General features: G+C 39.2%; 1 protein-coding gene across 1 annotated transcript; it reads left to right on the forward strand.

The window, feature by feature from the left end:
- Positions 1-15,674: 15,674 nt before the first annotated feature.
- On the forward strand, positions 15,675-20,517 carry LOC124370312. Its single transcript, XM_046828600.1, has 2 exons — positions 15,675-17,893; positions 19,612-20,517. The coding sequence occupies exons 1-2, from the start codon at positions 17,621-17,623 to the stop codon at positions 19,990-19,992; spliced, it is 654 nt and encodes a 217-aa protein (XP_046684556.1). The 5' UTR covers positions 15,675-17,620; the 3' UTR covers positions 19,993-20,517.
- Positions 20,518-21,161: the final 644 nt, after the last annotated feature.

Raw genomic sequence — 21,161 nt, forward strand, 5'->3', positions numbered from 1 at the left:
ATTTCAAAAAATAATCTGTGTGAGTCTGGCAGTCATCAAAAATACCCTTTACCACTCCTTCATCTAAATGGAATTCAGGAATTTGAGTTGTTACATCTACCTTTTTCCACTTCCTGTTTGGTAAAGGTAATTTTGTTTTTACAGTACGCATATTGGTCCCACTAGTACTAGGTATTGAATTTGTAAGGCAATCATTACTTACGTTAACAATGTCTTGAACATTAGGCCTACTTTCTTCTTCTAAGCAAATTACAGTACCATTATTTGATTCCTCTTCAACACTTACTTCTTCAATCAAATTTTGTAAATTTGCTTCAAAAACGTCGTCAAATAAGTTACCAGTAGCCTTACGGTGTTCATCACGTTCAAAAACCTCAGAAACATTCTCATCATCCGATTCCAGATCTGTGTCTTGATTATTGTCCAAAGGCAAAAGTTCCTCCAACACAGTAATTATTTCTCTGTCACTGAACAAATATTCAGCCATTGCGTTATTAATATTTTAGTTTTTAATAGTCTACTAGTAACATTACAGTAAAATAATACAACACATAAAACTGTCAATTACCACAATAAACATTAGCACAGTACATATTATCAAACATAACCTCAAATTAATGTAAGCAACAAGAGCGTTGGACAGCCCAACGGTACTTACGAGTACCACTCACTATTTTGCATATAGCAATCTGTTCAATTAACAAAACTGTGAAATGAACGTTTTTACATCATTATAAATACATTATCAATCACTAAAACATAAAATAACTGAGAAAAGTAAACAAATAAAGGCCTGGGATGGATAAAGAAATTGGGTTGCTAAGTACTGGTCAAAACACATGCACGAGTCACTTTGTTTCACTGTCAGTCAGGTTAGCCACATCATATATTGCCTGGAAACCAAATTCCCTGCTCTTTAGACGGTACTTGTGAGTACCAATGGGCTGCTGAACGTACAAACCCATTAATAACATTCACACATTGAGGAAAAAATACTGGTACTTGCAAGTACCGTCGGTCAACAAAGGGTTAATAAGTCTTTTGATCGTAAACCTGCTCGGCACTTTATAGTGAGGAGCTACAGTTTTCATTAGTTTGTTGAAGCCAGTGTGCTTTGTGCAGTGTGCTTTCAACAACAATTGAAAAAGGCTGGCAGTCTTTGCAAATCATATACAAAATAGCTTGGGTTATTTTTTGGTTTCTGTCACCACCTTCTCTAAAAGACTCAATCTTTTTGAATGCATTCGCTATCGTTGCTTGATAGGGCCTATTTTGTGGGTCTTTTGGTGTAGCCCCCACTGGACAAATAGATGATGACAAGCTTGGTTGACATTCCTTAACACTTTCAATAGACCCACTAGCTGCTGACACATCGTCCTTTAATGAAACCGAATGTGTTAATGAACCTGATGATGTTGAAGGGCCTTGTATGTTGTCTACCTTATTAACAAGTTTAGGCTGTTTAGGCTTACTGGAATCGATTTTTGTTTCAATAGATTTTTTAAATACAGAGAAAATATTTGGATTTTTTCTTTGAAGGTGAGATTTTAAATTTGAAGTGTTACCTTTTGTTTTTAATGTTTTTCCACAGTGCCGACAAGTACCGCTTTGGTCAGCGTTTCGCACAAAATGCTGCCACAAAGCACTTTTAGGTGGCATTTTAATATTTAGAAATAGTATCAACAGCTACAGAATTTAACACTCTCTAATAATCGTATGCGATTGACAGCGCACTGTCACTAATACGACAGTATGTAAACAACTAATTTCTAACACACTAACGTTAACACGAACTAAACACTAACACGACTAACTTTAAACAACACAACACTGAGCAGTCTGAGTAGTCACAGTACATACAGACAGTAACTGTAACTTAGGTTATGTTATTACGATGCGAATGCGGCTGGAATGAGAGAAAGGAGAAATAGACAAAGAAACGCGGGAACACAGTACAGTCACGTACACAATCGCTCAAGTCAGTACTCACTCGCTCGCCGAGCGCCAGTGTAGAGTGTATTGTACAGTACAGACAGAGAGTACAGTCGGGTCCGAGCCCTACGAGAATCTCCACTCCAATAGCGTACTAACAAAATTAGTTATTGTTTTGAGCGTTGGGGGTTTATTTTTTAAAACTTTCAAAGTGGTAAAAATAAAACTAACAATTCCGTTTTATACGAGTCTATAATACTATAGAAATATAAAACTGAAAAATATCGTGTACAGTAAAATTCTAATAATATCTATGCAAAACATCGATGTACGATAAACATCGTTAGCTCACCATCGATGGCAAAAACATCGAATATCGAAAGGAAAACATCGATGTTTCAGAAACATCGACTATCGATGCTCATCCCTACTTAGTTCCGAAGATGCAGTCACTGAGCCTCGTCGGCTCACCGTATGGAAATTGGGAGCTTAAAGACCTTCTACCATCGATCTCTTTAGTTCTCTGATGGAGCCCTTCCAGTATCCACTACTATATCCGCAAGGCACTTTGGGTTGGCACATCGGCATGCTGGACAATAACGGAAAAAAACTTTCTCAATATAACTATTCACGTTGTCTCTTACTCTCCAATCCTCGTTTCTCTTATCTTGGCCGTCTTTCTCAAGCATGGCAGGTCGAGATGTTTGCTAGGTTTGAAGAGGAGAGACTTCGTTTTATAACATTTTCACAGACAAATTCCTCAGCCCAAAATGCTATGCGGATAGGACAACTGAACGAGCTTCTTGACGCACAGCCTGGAAAGATTTACCTCCCACGTACGTTCACTGGTGGGCCCAGGTACATGAAGATACACTACGAGAACGCGATGGCTCTCGTATCACGTCTGGGTTCGCCAACGTACTTCCTCACGTTCACGTACAGCGCGACTTGGCAGGAGAACAAGAGAGCGTGTCCTCACGGCAGTGGACGCAGTGACCCTAGAACGGCTTGCATCGTCTTCCAAATCAAACTCCTCGAGCTTCTTCGAGATCTGCGGAGCGGAGCGATGTTCGGCTGCACAAACTATATCGTCTACGTCATCGAAATGAAATGAGGGGCCTTCCTCACGCCCACATTGTGTTTAAGATTGACGGAGACGGTCCAGTACAAGCAGACGAAATCGACTCTGTAATCCGCGCAGACATCCCCTTGGAAGAAGATGGTGGAAGACTCAGGAAGTTGGTCTTGCAGCACATGATGCACGATCCTTGTGGGACTGATCATCGCACCGACTTCCTGTGCTGGGACGCTGTGAAGGGTCACTGCACAAAGTTCTATCCTACGCCTTCATGCCAGACAACTCACGTCGATGACAGAGGATTCGTTCAGTACAGGCGGTACTATAGAAATACTGGTCAAATCAAGTCACGCAACAGGTCTTGTTCATGATGGATTGGTTGTTTCATATAACGCCGCACTATTGCTTAAGTATGAAGCACACATTAACTTGGAGCATGCGTCTACCCGTCGCGTCGTCAAGTATCTATTCAAATACCTGATGAAGGGTGGATCACTTCAAAACGTCACCGTCACTTCTTTGTGCCAACAAGAGGACGAGGTAGAACACTATATGACTAAGAGAATGGTTGGTGCAAGCGATGCATGCTAGCGTCTCTTGGACTTCCCAATCTCAAAGTCAGAGCCAACAGTTGAGTGTCTACCCGTCCATCTTGAGGGTAAACAGCACGTCTGTTTTCGTCCCGGTGATCTCACCTCCGCGATAACCAGATCAAGCTCCAAGTTAATATTGTATTTTAACAGACCTGTTGATAAAACTTTTGACAGTTTAACTTACCTGACATTTTTCGAAAAATACATAGTTCATGACAAACGACCGAAAACTGAACCTTTATATGAACACCAAGACGGGAAACACTGTCACACCTCGCCAGCGTGGAGGGAAGGTATGTAGGGTCTTTTGGATCTCGCCTAATCGTGGAGCTCTACTACCTTCGGATGCTCCTTATGTCAACACCTTGTCGCGGCTACTCCGACCTCCTGTCACGCGGTGGTCCTGATTGCTGTACGTTCCAGGAGGTTTGTCGTCAGCTCGGCTTGATTGAAGACGAGGATGAGTACCGTGAAGCGCTGCGAGAGGCTTCTGGGTTCATGGTCGCTTCGAGACTTCGTTCCTTCTTCGTGCTCCTTTGTAATATGGGTGCTCCTGCAGCAATTCTGTGGGATTCCTTCCGTGACACCCTTTGCGAGGACCACTTGGAAAGGTGCCCACTTGACCCCGAAAGAGCGTATACACTGTCCTTGATCGATATCGATCGCAGTCTACGTCGGCAGGGATTGTCTTTAGTGGATTGTGGTCTCCCCGACGTGCAGGATGACACGACGGAAGTGGGAAGGGAGCTGTTGGACTATGGCGAGATCCAACAGCGGGCCATTGTCGAGGAATGGGAAAAAAAGCTCTCAGAAGACCAGAGACGCGTTCTGCAACACGTACGGTCCCTTCTTGACAACCCAGGTGACCGCCGATATTCAAGAGTAATCTTCCTCGATGGTCCCGGGGGATATGGCAAAACTTCACTTCTTCGTGTCATACTGGCACACGTGCGTAGTTGTCGTCAGATTGCACTGGCCGTCGCCAGCTCGGGCATCGCTGCAGGAAACATGCCTGGTGGTTCAACGGCACACAGTATGTTCCGGCTTCCGCTCGATCTGGGCGACGGGTCTGGCGTTTGGAACATAACCAACGGGTCCCAGCGCGCAGAACTGATAAGAGCTGCTCAGCTCATCGTCTTCGACGAGGCTCCGATGGCCCATCGCTACATCTTTGAGATCCTCGACCGCTCGCTTCGAGATCTTATGAACCGCGATGAGCCATTCGGTGGCAAGATCTCCGGCAAATCGCACCCGTTGTTGTAAAGGCACGAACGGCAGATGCCGTCGCGTGCGTTTCACTTCGGGCCTCGCATCTGTGGCGACTGTTCCGCGTCTCTCTGACGACACCGCACAGGACGAGCAGTTCCGTTGAATACTCTGACTTTCTTCTCGCAGTAGGCAACGGCACTGTTCCGTCTACAACTTTCGGGGAGGGTAGAGAGAGTGACACACTTATTCCCTTGGCCGAGGTGAGGTATGTCACTGCATTAGAAGCCCTCATCTCTACAGTCTTTCCTCCCGACGTACTCCGCGATCCCGATCAGTGTGCTCGTCGTGCGATCCTCTCGACTCTGAACGTGAACGTCCGAGAAATCAACTACATAATCTTGAATTCGTAGACGGTCGCCTTCATGAGTTACGAAGCGCCGACACTGTGGATAGGGAAAACGATGACGATCTTGCCGTAGAAGTCCCTCTACTGAACCAGGCTACAGGAAAGGGTGTTCCTGATCACGTGCTGCGACTTAAGATCGGCTCAGTGTGCCTCATCATGAGGAATCTAAATATCGCTGACGGCCTTGTAAACGGCACTAAGGTCATTGTGACGGCTATAACGAATCGGTTGATTACCGTCACACGCCCTCACGACGCGCAACCTATTGGTATTCCTAGAATAATCTTTAGATTCGCGATCGTTGAAGGTTCACCGTTACTTGTCCGTCGACGTCAGTTTCCTCTGATGCTGGCATACGCGATGACAGGCCTCAAGAGCCAAGGTCAGACAATAGATCAGGTCGGAGTCGATCTTCGCACTGACTGTTTCACTCATGGCCAGCTGTACGTCCTGCTCAGTAGAGTTCAATGTCCGGAAGACATCGTTGTCCTCGTCCGCCCCGAAAGGGTACACAATGAATTCGCCTACGCGAAGAACATCGTGTACGGCGAACTTCTTCAGTGAACCGGATTGAGATTGGCAGTAGGCTAGGGGGCCTGCCAAAACAAAACTCATCGTCGATGTAAATAGTTTTCTGTATATATGTAAATATATGGTCTCTATGTTTGCCGGCCTCCCCGTGGCGAGACTGGATACGTCATGCTTCCATTTCAATCATTGACAAACTAACGGGCAAACAACAGTTTCAATAAAAATACATCATTATCAAATAATTTGTTACATGTATATACACAACTAAATATGCAAAGATGCACACGTCATGGAAGATCAACATTAACCAACGATTGATGTATTTTTGTTACGATTGAGTAAATTAAACCCCCTGATGTGTTAACCCCCCGGTAACATTAACCCCCCCAGGGAATTTCCTGGCTTGACTAAATAATCTCCTGATGATATTAACCCAACTGTTCAACTTAAAATACTGCCTTAAGGTCGGTTTTTATTATGTTTATACTAAACAATTCAAGATAGCTGACCAGAGCAGACTTTTCTTCCGAGCTCAGTCCTGGCTAAACCAAAGCTCGCAGCTAAAATCAGACGACGGAATCGAAAGATAAAATTAAATTTCCGACAAGAAAGTTCCAGTCACTTTTTGTCGTATCTCTAACTGTTAAGCCACAAAATGCCTTTGAAGTCAAAAGTTTAAATTAATCTGGAACATTCGATAAAGTTGGTCAACTTTTCACTCCCAAACCAGTAATCTTAAGCTCGGACATAACATTTCCCCGGTAACATTACCCCCCCTGGGAATTTCCTGGCATGGCTATATTAACTTCTGATCAAATTAAACCTCGTAAACAACTTAAAAATACTGACGTAAGATCTTTATTTATATTTATACTAAAAAATCACCATAGCAGGATTTTCAACGGGATTTAGGAAATCACGTGTTCTAAAAAAAAGGTTCAGTAACTTTTTGCTCTATCTCCATTGGTTCGGCCAATAAATGTAAATATTTCGTAATTTTTATTTAAGAACTTTGTTTCTAGAGTCGATAGCGGCAAAACAGTTTATTCTAGCTTAAATGTAAAAATTCTTATGACTAACAATTGATGGGATCTACAAAATAGGTCCGGTAACTTTTTGTTGTATGTCCTTTAATAAGCCCGAAAAACGGTATAAATAGCAATATATTTGTCGTGAATTGGCAATTTTTGGAGTTTTTAAATATATATGTAACTAATATTTGAAGACCTGAAATGCTAATCGATTTAAGTGCCAAAAACAAAATTTTCGGTAGTCGAATAAAAACCCAGCAACTTGCACAAAATGCATTTATTTTCTACAAAACTATTGTTATAACATTATACTAACTGCAAATTGTAATGTCACAACACTTCTAAATGTTTTATTAATATTTACCCTTCTTATGATAATTTTATTTTAATCATTTTTTGAACAGATCTAAGTCCAAATGTGAAGTAGTATTTTCTTATAGATCTAAGTGCCTTCACACAGTTGCCGGTAAAAATCTCTGTTATGATCATCAATAAATCCAAGCATGTTTCTGAGATCATTTTTCTTATTTTCAGCCAACGGAACTTCTTCGGGTAAGGTGGTAAGCTCTGTGGAAGCAATATCTTTGAGTGAAATGTTTTTCTTGAGAACATAAAATTTCTCCCAATCGGTTAATTCATTAAAATTTTTTTTGCATAATACATACCCAGGGTTTATTGTATCTACCTTAAGACATGACAGTTGAGAAATTTGTATATTCTTTGTGTTAATGTACTTTGATGCAGCTTCCTCAAAATTAAAAAACTTATCCATGCTGAGAACTTTGAAGGGACGTGAAGTGCGTGCCGTTCTAATTACTTGTTCAACATCTTGAACAGTCTGCATTTTTGACACTTTTGCTTTCTTTTCTATTACTGCAAAATCCCTGTCTGCAGCTGAGAAACTGTGCCCCGGGACCAAGAATTTGTGTTCTATAGACTTAAATAGCCCAATAGTTACTAGGTAAACATAAAGAAAAACCAGCATACGGTTTTTTATCTGTCCGGCACAGTTATCACTCCAAATAACAAGACTAGTTTTTATGGTTGAGAGCATACCTGAATTAAGGGCTTGTAAAATACATGAGGCCATCTGATTACCTCCCCTTCCTGACTGGCCTTCATGCCATACACACATAATTGCGTCATTTGTATCATTTATATGCAAATTAAAATTGTAGCACGACAACTGCCTTAGGTAATACATATCACTGTGTACTAATTTTGGTAAGGGGAAAACCTTTTGTAGGTCTATCACGAGACTGCAAACACTGCTGTTGGGCATCGTACTATCTATTGTATCTTGTTTCAGAGTACTCAAAGCTTTTTCACTTTTTCGGTGGTGTAACTCTAATAATTTTTTGCCTTTGGTTGCCAAAATAGTATCTCTTAATTTGGTTTGTAAGTGCAGGTAGTCACATTTTTTGCATGTGTCTACTCTTGGTCTTCTGAAAGACAATTTGGGAAAGTCTTTGAGGAAAACTTTCCGATAAAACTTTTGACTCACGATACTTTTAGGATATTTCTCTTTAAAAGAGTTAAAAAGTCTACTCATATTTAAATCTGAGCTTAAATACTCCTTTTCAGATTTAGTTCGGCTATAGTGTCCTTCTTCTCTAGGAAAGGAATTAATATGGGCTTTAACAAGTTTTCTGTCAGACTCTGTAAACTTGAATTTAACAGGTCCACCGCGGTTGTCTTTAAATACCAAATTCCCAGATTTCTTCTTTGTTACAATGTTTGTAATTTTTTGGGGAGATACTCCAAAAATATTTAAAAATGTTTTTTTACATACCTTTAAAAAATCTCCCTCCCCATCAGGCAACCTGTAACTTATTGTAGTTTGTCTTCTGCTATTTTCAGGACCTTCATAAGTACCATGTCGTCGTCTTGTAATCGGAAGTATATCAACCAAACCTAACAAGTATGAACCTTGTTCATTCATTCCAAGTTTATGGTAGGCATCAAAAAGCTTCTTCTTCATTTCAAATGACACTGTTTTGCAGCTGTAGTTGCACTTGCAAATAACCTGAAATAAAGTGAACGTTGTAAAAATAATCAAATAAATAGAGTGAATGACACGGTACTAAATCTTAAATTATGTATTCAAAAATAAGCCTATGGCTAGAATGTAGTTATATATTTAAAATACCAATCTTTTAAATAATTGAAAGTACGTAGATAAACTTTGTTTGAAAAGATATCTGTCATAAATTGGCCTAACCTAAAATATGTAGTAACAAAACTAGCCTAAAGCTAGAGGTAACAAACAGCAACAGAATTTAGAGTTCAGGACTAAAAAACAGATACAACAAATAAATAATGTAACGTTTAGCTTAGGTACCTATAATATTTTAGCCTAGTTTAATACAAAGTTCGATAAACTAACCTCTTCAGTAGGTAGTTTCTTTTCAGGAATCTGCTTCCGTTTGTTTTGTGTGACGTAACTCTTACCACTTAATCTTGCCAGTTTTTGTCTCTTTTTAAAGTCATTACACTCCTTAATTTCATTACTAAAAGCCTGATCTGTATCTGAAGCCATTGTAAATAACAAAAGATAGACCTAACCACTTTCACAAGAAATCAACTCACATGCCACTGCCCACTGCCACATCAATTCCTTTGTTTACGTTTTGGAACTTAGATCAAGTAGCACTTCCACCACCTGTGGAGTTACAGGCAGCGCATTCTGTTGTAATTTTTTAAAACCATTTGGAGAAGGTTTGGCACATAGATCTTTTAGCCGTGCATTGGCATAGGAACATAGATCACTTAGCATAAATAAAACAATATTTGTAAAAAGTGGCACTTAGATCAATTAGCATTTCAGGTCTTCATTTGTGTAATTCATTCCAGATTCAGATTGCACTCTGGTAAGACCAGTAAGTTTCCTGAGTAAATTAATGTCCTGACTCTCGGTAAGACTAACCCCCCTCCGGGAATTTCCTGGTATGACCAGGTAATCCCCTGAGTAAATTAAACCCACGGAAAATTAAAAAAAAAAAAAAAAAAAAACAGCCCAGTGCAGTCTTTTATCCTATGCTCTGTACTTCCTAAATTATAGGTCGTAGATTAAATCTGATGGCATAAACACACAAAATTAAATTTCCGACAAGAAAGGTCCAGTCACTTTTTGACGTATCTCTAACGGTTTAACCGCAAAATGCCCTCAAAGTCAAAAGTTTGGACAAATCCGGAAAAAATCAATGAAAAAGGTCAATTTTTAACTCCCTTGTCATTTACCTAATGTCCGGACTTAACCAGTCACCGAATTCCGCTTATCCCCGAATTTTAAGCATTCACTTTGAGTCTAGCCTATATACAATCCTAGAACTATTTAAATAAAATAAAAAACTTACAGTTATTTAAATCAGGGGTTCTATTCCACTCAAGTCCACGTCATCCATTTCATCATCACTTTCTGGATGGCTGTCATCATTGTCATCTTCTGTGTCGGAATCTTTTCCCAAATTAATTATTATTTGTTTACTAATTTCGTCGATTTCCGGTTCTAATGCCAAGTAATCCAATTCCACTTTTTTACATGGTTCACACGAGAACTCCACTGTTCTCGTGTTATCTGGCTACATATCTCTACTACCAGTTGTTGAACTTCAGCTAATTTAAACGAAACGTTTCGTTTGGCTACACTTTCCTTAAGTAAACTCCATACCATTACAATGGGATTTAAATCTGGGTGGTATGGTGGTAACCTTAAAACAGAATGGCCGGCTTCTGCCAGAATAGAATCTACTCTAAACATTTTGTACTTTGGTTTATTTTCTTTAATAACTGACTACAATTCCGGTTTTGACATTTCTTTAGAAAAGTGTATGTTTCGTTCTGATAGCCACTGTATCATGTCTGCCTTTAAAGTTGACGACGTGGGAGCTGGGTTCAACTGCACATTGTGGTAGGGTGCATTATCAATAACAATAACAGAGTTTTGGGATATGTTAGGAATTAAATTGTGTTCGTATCCATTTTTCATAGTTGCTAAAATTTATGTCACCATGATAATCCCCTGTTTTTTCCCAGAAATGAATGTCAGTAGTGTATTATTTACAAAGCCATCTTCGTTACCGGCACGAACAATTATTATACTCTCGCCCTTACTAATGGTGGTTTTTAAACCTGCCTCGCTTCCATCACTCAAACTCAGGGTTTTGTGTGTGTAGAATGAACGTAGGTCTCGTCCATATAGATTACTGGCCTACCTTCCGATCGATAATTCTGGATATTTTTCAAATATTTTAAACGTAGTTCCCTTATATCACTTTTTTCAACCAATACTTTCCTGTTATTAACTGATTTCCTCCAGCGAAAGTTTAGCTTGTGTAAAACCTTACCTAACAACCATTTACTCCCTGTAAAATTAATCTTTTCTCTGAGAGCTGGTAATAGAGTTTTTACTGTTGGTCGTTCGCCATTGATTTTGTGGAACTCATTTACAGTTCGTCTGACAACGCACAAATCAAACTCATCTAACTCCGTTTTGTTCTTTACTCTGTCTTATTTAATTTGGCGTACAAAACTGGGTACAGTCTGAACAACGGTTCTGCTTTCTGCAATAATTCTCTTTACAGACGTCAGTGATACACCCGTGGTTTCCGCTACACGACATTGAATTTGTTTTAAATGTATTGCAGCTCCAGTTTCAGCTTCACGTTTCATAAATTTGTACATATTTGTAATGATTTCTCGACTTTGGCTATGCAATACTTTTCGTCCACCAATTAGTTTACGATGCTGCTGAGCTTCCATATTAATATGAGTACAAACAGCAATAACACAACCACTATATAACACCTACAACAACGACAGCACGGCCACGTGAACGCTAGATGTCAGCACAACGGAACGACACGACTCCAACGCCTGACAGCAGTGAACTGATCCGGCTGCTACCCCCACTCCTACATCTGACCTCTAGGCCACTGCGCATCTTTGGCATTAGTCGAGTAAGCTTGGCCGAGTGTGCTAGGCCGAGTTAACTCGGCCTAGTTTACTCGCAATAGTTTAGAAAAATGCATTTTCATTAGTCGAGTATGCTCGTCCGAATTGGATACGGAGACAGTACAACAAGAAAATTATTGTTAGATGCATGTTGTAACTCATTCTGAAAATGTCCCGTGAAATCGTTAGAAATTGCTTAAAGAGGGTGCATGATTTGTTGGTAGAGGAGATAAACGAAGCGGTGGAGGAAGAAATAAACAGGGAAACACGCGTTTGGGTAAGAGACTGGATTAAGAGAAGAGACACTCATGGTGCATCTGCTATGTTATTAACTGAACTGGCGTTGGAGGATATTCAGGAGTACAGGTCATTTCTCAGATTAACTCCAGATAATTTTAACACTCTACTGGATCTAATTTCACCAAAAATCACCAAACAGGACACTCAATTGAGAGACGCACTACCTGCTAAATTGAAGTTAGAGATTACGTTAGCTTATCTTGCTACTGGAAACACGTACAGATCTCTGCAGCATATGTTTCGAGTGTCTCGGGTAGCTATGTCAAAGTTCATCCCAGAAGTTTGCGATGCTATATCTGAGAGCCTAAAAGAGTTCATGAAGGTATATCGAAACATTTATGAAACATACACATTTTTAGGTAAACATAAGCAAGACAAGCAAAATTGGTCCATGCTTAAGGGGGATTTTTTTTATAAATTTTATCTACCAAATTATTAGGTGAAGTTTGTCATTGGTCACTTATAATATCCGAATTTCTGATTGAAACATTTATAATTAATTATCTTATTCTACTTATTTTGGAAAGCGTACAACAAATAGTTAGCTTATATTTATGAAACAATTTATTTAGGTAGTCAAAATATACAAAATAAGTAATAGTTTTACATTATTCGTAATTAAACATGGACTAAAGAAAGTTATACGAATAAGTGAGTCACATTTTAACATGGAATGTATTTAAAAGAACAATACAATTTCATTACTGCAAGTTTACTGAGTCTGCAACGATATTAGCGAAACAGAGTAATCCCGAGGGTTCATTAAACAATACAGTGGAAGTTTGTGGAGAATTAGACATATTATCTGAGGTGTAGGTTATATCTGTTTGTACACTCAGAGGGCGGTTACCTAACCTGTATTTTGTCAAAGGATCTTGAATATCTCGTTGGGCGCATATTGCATCACAAGCTGATAGTTTTTTCAATGTTTTTGACACGTATTTACCAAACACGTCTATTTCATCTTCCTCTGGATCAGTGGTAGGTCTAGTCATTATTTCACTTACGGTCCGAAGATCTTTAACAGCATGTGACAACTCTTCAATTCTACGCTTCCTTCCCGTAAGCTTGGCACCAGTATGCGTGTGTACAGTTGGCGTAGAAACCCGTCGAGGAGTTTCCTGCTCACATGCTGGTACTCCACTCGTGTTTGATAACTCATCTTCGAAGATGCCCTGGCTTTCGACTTCATCATCCATAGTATTTGATTCCTGAAAATTAAAAAAAACTCTTGAAATAGCTGTGACTAATGTTAATAACAGTTTTTATTTTCAGCTTCCAAACGGCCATGAAGAGTGGAAAGCTGTTTCAGAAGGCTTCACTCGTGATTGAAATTTCCCTAAGTGCTGTGGAGCCATAGACGGGAAACATATATTGATTCAAGCTCCTCCAAAAAGTGGTAGTCTATACTACAACTACAAAGGGACTCACAGTGTCATTCTTATGGCAGTAGTAGACTACAACTATTTATTTACTTATGTCGAAGAAGGACATAAAGGTTCTGAAAATGATGCAGGTGTCTTCCTTAACGGTTCAATATGGTTACCGTTGGAGAATGGACTTCTTCCTGATGGTTTATTCCTTGTCGGAGATGATGCTTTCCCGCTGAAGCCGTACCTCATGAAACCGTACACATCATGTAAACGACGACTGACTCTCGAGGAAATGATTTTTAACTATCGTTTAAGTCGAGCAAGGCGGATTGTTGAAAACGCCTTTGGTATCTTGGTAAGTCGATTTAGAGTTTTCCAGAGAAAGGTAGTATGTCACATCTCAACAGTACCTAAACTTGTTAAAGCTGCATGCTCTCTACATAACTGGCTACGAAAAACCTCTTCTACAACTTACTTTGCACCAGGATCTGTAGATGAGAAAACCTTAGACACAGGTAATTTAGTACCTGGTCGATGGAGGGAAACATTGGAGAACTCAGAAACTTATAAAGGTTTGGAGGAAGAAGAACAACCAAACTTGCAAAAAAGATTCGCGATGGTTTGAAAACTTACTTCAACAATGAAGGTGCTGTGCCTTGGCAAAACAAGTATGTTTAAACAAATAAAATCAGAAAGACTATTATTACATTCAACTCCGGAAGCATGAAAAATGTGTAAAATCTGTGATTAATTATATTTTTTTGGCAGTGAAATAGCATTTCATGTCTTTATATGTAAATGTAATTCTCTTAATAAATTGTGTACTTATCAAATTACTTGTTGCTTCAGTTTGTCCTCCTCCTATTTTCATAACTGGGTCCAAAATAGCAAACCATTTGACAGCAGGTACCGGTACATAAATATCAGCTGATCCTGCTCCAGACTTGGTTGATTTTTTAATTTTCGTCAGTTCTTGATTATACGTAGACCTCATGTTTTTTATTTTCTGCTTGGCTTCTTGTAGGGGAGAGCGGGGTAATACCGCACACTTAAGAAAAATCACATGTTTCCATGTTTGAAATGGACATAGTAATTGAAATACATTACTAATTTATCAACTATACTATCACACATGTAACCAAGCCAAGAAATTGAAATAATTTAAACACTTTACAATTAAAAAAAATAAGCAAAGTTTACATTGTACGGTCTCTGCTCCACTACACTCAGAGTGCACCCATCCACTGCAAATAATGCACCGATACCAAAGTTCATTGTTTTTCCCGAATTCCCCACAAAGACAACAGACGCCTTCTGAATCGGTTACATTTCTTGTTGATGCAGAAACATCCATTACCATTGGTTCCAAGTCATCCATTTCATCATCATTACAAGTGAAACCGTCACCATCATCATCTGATGACGTATCAAAAGATAAGTTTTTCCGGCATCGTTTTTTCTCTTGTTTGATATCTGGTCTTATCTTTGAGTTAGTTTTCCTAAAATTGCTTTTGCCTTTTGGATTCGCTATTTTCTGTAAAGTTTTTTTAGATTTTTTTACAGTCTTCTTCATTTGTTTTTCCTCTTTTATTTTAATCCTAAGCTCCTTTCTGGCAGCCGCTTCTTCCAAAGTGGTTTTGTTTGGCGTTAGTGTGAAAATTATAGAGTGTTGTCTTCTTGAATTTAGCTTTATATTTTTGGAAGGGGCGATATGTCTTTGAATGATATAATCCCAGACGTAGATGGAGTGGGCTCTCTCAATGCTGATAAATCACAGCTGCCTTGTAGAACGCTGTTTTGTTTTTCGTCAACAGACATAACAGTTGGCGTATTGTCAATATTGCAGGTTCTGATATCATTGTGTCTTTCTTTGTCTTCAACCACTGGTAACACTACTTCTTCTTCTAAGAAAGTTACAAAATCGTCCTCTGTGAATTTTTCTGTGTCTAAAGGGTAAATACCCGTTTGTGAGAACCCAGATATTGCTTTTTCTATATTTGCTACTCTGCTGTAGGCCTTGTTAAAAATACCAGCAACATCATATGGCGTTATCTTGCGGTTTGGATGAGTTCTCATGAAGTCACATTCAGTATTTAACGATGTCTTCAAGCTGCTATAAAACGTCACATCCAAGGGTTGGAGGCGATGAGAGGAGTGTGGAGGAAGTGTAACAACGATAATGTGATTCTCCTTGCACACATTGTAAGCATTTAGTGTTGTGTGTGTAGTATGGTTATCCATGATCAATAAGATTGGGTTGTCCTTAGTTGGCTTTGTAAATTAAATAAAATGTTCCAGCCAAGTTATGAACAACTCCTCGGTTATCCATCCGGTTTTGCTACAATGATATATTGAGTTTGCTGGTCCTCCATTTCCTAAAACAGGACTCATCCTTTGACGAGGGTAAATGAACATGGGTGGAACATACATATCACTGGCACTCATTGCACAGCCTACTGTTATGTTCTTCCCTCGCTCCCAACTGGTCGCAAATCCCAATTGTTTTACTCCCTTAGGGCCCAAAATTTTGCCCGGTTTTTGGACTGTAGATATGCCAGTCTCGTCATAATTATAAATTCTTGACACATCAAACATGTGCGTTTCCATTACGGATGACATATTTGAATAAAACTGTTTAACTTCAGTGTAGTTGAATCCAGTTATTCTGTTAAGATTAGTGGCTTGGGGTTTTCTTACACTAATAGTAGGATTTCGTTTCAGAAAGTGAATAAGCCAATCTTGTCCTGCCATTCTTGAGGATTGATTGAAGTCATTTTTTATGTTGTTAGCTTCTGCGTATTCAAAAACTAATGTCTAAGTTCAAGTGCTGAAATACCATAAAAACATTTAGCCAATAAGAGTACCTGGTCACCAATTTCTTTTTCCTGAGCTGAAGTAAATGTAGGTTTCCTTCCAAGGCACAGTTTTTCCGGATTTCCACTTCTGATGCGATCTTTAAGGGTCGAAACAGGAACACCATATGCTCTAGCTGATTCTCTTAGTTTCTTCCCATTCAATGTTATATCTTTTATGGCTGCGTCCATCGATTCCTTGTCCCATTTAGCTCTGTCCGTTGTTCTGGCACGTTTTCTCACCATCTGTAAAAAACCAGGCCTGTTACTATGCACTAATAGGCTTAAAAGTAGGTTTTAAAACTTCCCATAAGAACCCATGTGGAGCAATACCGCACACTTTGTGCGATATTGCCCCTCACTGACATCATGAATGTTTTCGAACATAACCTATAAGAACCTTCACAAATCTATCTCCTTTCACTATTGAAAAATACCTTAACATACGTAAATTTAATTTAAATAATAAAAACTATTCTAATTGTAAAGCTTTTACACTTACCTCTTAAGTAGTGCAGTCTCAATTTAACAAGAAAACCACGCTAAACACAATAATAAAAACAGCGCTTGACGTTTCAGTGTTGACTGGAAATTTCCACACTGGGGAAGCTTGTAGACTTGGCCGACAGGCTGCAGCACTGACCAACGCAGTCTAAATCAACTGCAGTGCCGAAAAGCAGGTTGTGCGATATTGCCCCGGTGTGCGATATTACCCCGCTCTCCCCTATACCGAACCCTTCCTTTCCCAAATCTTTGACAAGGTTGTCAATTGCTGCTTGTCTCATTTGTTTGTTTTACGTAGGGCTAGCTAAATTCCATAAACATTCTGCATCACGGTACAACTCAACAAACTTTAATGTTTCCTCTTCCGTCCACTTCATATTTGCTTGAAGTATTAAACTACACAAATAACACTACTCAAACACGTGTGCGTGAATTGACACGAACAATGCAACACGACATAGAACTCGATCTGCTGACTGTCTACATTGGGTGAGTAAACAGGAGAGTTGTTGGTAGAAAATCGTCGGTGGTGGGGGTCGGGCGAGTCTAATAACTGTTTCTCCCCGCCGAAACTACTCGACTCGCCTGCCAACTGGGTCTGACACTCGACTCGCCCGTCACTCGACTCGTCCAGTTGTTCACACTGGCCGAGTTTACGGTCGAGTACTAACTCGCCTTTCTACTCGACTAATGTAAACCAGGCTTAAAGCTGTATTTACACGGGTAGAGTTGTGGGTAATAGTAGAGTATCTAGTAGAGCCACTATCTTGTTCACTCTACCGATTTACAGAAGTCGCTGTTCACACACAGTAGAGTGTTGATGATAGTGAAGTGTGTGCCTCTTTTAAATTCCTCAAAATGAGTTTTGTTGTAAAAAAAAGGAAATTAATTAGATCAGTAATTCCTAGGTTTTTAAATGTGCTTCTAAGAGAAGTTGCTGAGGCTATAGATGATGAGGCAAATAGACAACGAACAGAATGGGTCAGGGAATGGCTTAAAAGAAGGAATACATACGGAGCATCCTCTCTCTTGTTAACAGAGCTAGCCATGGTGTTCCGAGCAGGCGAAAAAGACAGGAGGCCTCGGAAGCGCGCCCCTCCCAAACTCGGAGCAAATCATAAAAAAAACAATCATATGCCACTAGTGGGAAGAGAGACAAGATTTCGAGTACAAGATATAATTATTAGGTGGCAAACATCTTTACACAAAAGTACAATTACTTCAGCACCACGGTGCACCGCGTAACTTAAAAACTAAATAACAAAAGATAAAATTCCAATATAGACAATAACATAATAAATAGAAATAATAACATAATAAATAAATAATATAATATAGAGATTTGATATATAAATAACAATTTCGGGTACGGCAGTAGTAAATCTAAAAATTTTAACAGGTAATTTTTTTTATGAACTGAGGGGAGGGAAAAGGTTGTAGAATTTCTAGGCCCACTAATTTTAAAAAGTAATTTGGTTTCAAGTTTGTAGCCGAAAATTAAAAAAAAAAAAATTAAAGCCAATTTTCGAAGGAGGCGGGGGCTTAGTTGCCTCCACGAATCCGAATTAAAGATGAAATCCTCCCCTTCAGTTCATGTAACTAAACTAAATAAACACTGGCTAACATACTGGCCCTCCTCCAGATCTAACATCTGGCAGCGCTCCATACAAGCCAATCCTCTCAAGTGGTATAAGAAGAAGAAAAAAAAAACATTTTTGATCCAACCTTGTTCAAGATGAATACAGGAGCTCCGGTTGGATGCCGGTACAGTAGCGCTGGCAGGGCGCGGGCATTCCATTTTGGTTTCAGTATGTTACCATTGGGCAGACTCGCCGCACCATTCCGTTGACGGCACTCACGGGGACCCTATAGAATCCCAACATAACCAGTAGATATTTAGAAAAATGTTATTGTAACCTGAGAAATAATAACAACTTAATTATGTTTGCCACAAAGTATATATAAAATATTTAAATTTAACAATTAAAAATAACGATCTGTAACTAACAGTACCTTTTAAGTATCAAAGACTATTTCCTAAAAATAACTCAAGGACATAAGGAAAAACAAGGAAATAACAAAATAATATTATAATAATTTACATTTTGCTATTAAATATTAATTGTAAGGTAGGCCTAATAATAATTATATAATTTACAAATAATAACAATACATTATTTCCCAAATAACAATAATTAAATTCCAATCAGTTCACGCTACTATAAAGGCAATAATTAAATAATAAAATTGAAATCATGAATGTTGCCACCCAATTTTGCACGCAACACCAAACACGAGGTAACAAAAATTTGCAAAGTCTGTACCGTCTCGCTTACACTAAATAAAAACAAGGTGATTACTAAATAAATAATTTCCGTTCGCCGAACGGATCGATTAGAAAGCACGGCGCAAAAATAAAAACTTAACTAGCATAGTAAATAAATTAACAAATTTAGAACGTACGATAGACAGGAAAGAACACTTTGCGACACGAACACGTACACGAGGAACACCAGTTACAAAATAATATTTATAAACTACTTATAACTAATCTACGATAATATATGTCTGGGTGGGAGAGAAAAACCGCCAACTAATTAAGTAAAGAGAGTGAAAAAGACAATTACCTGCGGAAAGTCGGTGAATTAGCCAGCCATGTGGAACGGGACGAGCAGTGAACAGACAGCAACGCAGTAGCTTCTCCGAACGTGTCTGACCGCTCCGAACAGTAGCCGGTGCCGGTGCCGGTGCCGGTGAACAGCTGGTCGGTAAACTAGTCAAGGTCAACCAGCTGACCTCAACCAAACAGTCCAACCAGGCAGAAAATCAATACTCTGACGGAGTGACTCCCCCACCGACTGACAAGATTGGCCGAGGTGGGAAAAATAATAAACAAAAATAAATTGTCCAAACTGAGCCCCGGCTCAACGGTGGATGAGAAAGAATACAAGAAATGTTTGAGGATGACGCCAATAAAATTTAACGAACTATTGGACATGGTTAGTGACAAAATTAAACGGGAAGACACAATGATGCGTGAAGCGATACCTTCTAGGTTAAAACTCGAGGTTACATTAAACTTTCTAGCAACGGGTAACAACTATAGGAGCCTATCTCATTTCTTTAGAATTTCAATACCAGCAATTTCTAAATTTGTGCCAGAGGTTTGTGAAGCGATCTCCGAAGTACTCAATGATTCAATAAAGGTCAATAGCAATATAAGGTTATAGATGTAGTTTATTTCAAAAATAACTAAAATAGTGATAAATATAAGAAAAAAAAAATTCTGTTAACTCTAGTTACGTCCTCAGGTATTGTAATCCAATAAACTAGGCAACTTAATGAAAATTAAACATGTACCAATTAGGTTAAATAAAAATCTTGTTTTCCAAAATACACTTTTATTGATAATTAATTGACGGTTTGACAATTAATTGAACTGGTAGACGGTACATTTTCAGTTTTCGGTCATTTCCATTGCTCGTTTAATTACATCAGAAGTGGTGTTGTTAATATTACATCCATTTTCAATGGAATCAGTTTGGTCAAATTCCAAAATTACTTCCTGAGGGATACCTCCTTGGTCGATAAACACCAAATCAGAGGCTGTTGAAGGGCGACTATCGTTGACTGAGTAGCTATTAGTTGAAGTGGGCGTCCATGTGTTCTCTTGAGAGATAATAGATAATAATAGTCTGGGTCTTCGACCTCTGACTCATCAGTCTCGTATTGTTCATCGTCGAGGTCCGGAGCATAACCAGGGACACCAGGGTCGTCTTCATAATCAGAATCACTATTAGCCACAAACTGACGTCTATTCTGGATTCCACTAGTTCCAGGAGGCAAATCCATGTCTATTGTATTATAAGAATAACACTAAACACACAACAAAAACGGTAAAATTTGAAGTAGTCTAAAAACTAACCACAAAACGCTAACTGAGAACGGCGACCACAAAAACGCGGGAAAAGTATATCCCCCACGAGCGGCAAAACGGACAACCATACACGACGAGTGCTGAGAGCACACTGACTGGGTTTCTAAACAATGGCGCTGTGCAGTAGATCTACGTCATGCGCGCCTGGCGCGAGGCAGCCGTGCAGTAGATCTACCGCAACCGCATTGAACGTGTTAATCTGTGTTTCATTAAAATACTGTGGATTTCACTTTGAGCTAACAATGCTTTTGCCGTTGGTAATACTTTTAGGCTAGCTGCAACAAAGTTGCCAAATGCGTCATGTTCATTTGTATTGTTTTCGTTTTCATATACAGATTCGGTGACATGACGGAGATTCTGTACTGAATCAGCTAAATGTTCAATCTTTCTCTTCTTAATCTTTTCTTTGGCCTTTTCTGATGCCGATTTCTTTACGGAAAATATATCCCGGATGGGCTGTGC

The sequence above is a fragment of the Homalodisca vitripennis genome, unplaced genomic scaffold (assembly GCF_021130785.1).
Source record: "Homalodisca vitripennis isolate AUS2020 unplaced genomic scaffold, UT_GWSS_2.1 ScUCBcl_2;HRSCAF=254, whole genome shotgun sequence".
NCBI lineage: Eukaryota > Metazoa > Arthropoda > Insecta > Hemiptera > Cicadellidae > Homalodisca > Homalodisca vitripennis.

Excerpts from the sequence above, each read along its gene's own strand:
- LOC124370312 (XM_046828600.1), top strand. The coding sequence starts at position 17,621 with ATGAGTTTTGTTGTAAAAAAAAGGAAATTAATTAGATCAGTAATTCCT. Across the intron at positions 17,894-19,611 it reads CAAATCATAAAAAAAACAAT|CCCCACCGACTGACAAGATT; the intron begins CATATGCCACTA and ends ACGGAGTGACTC.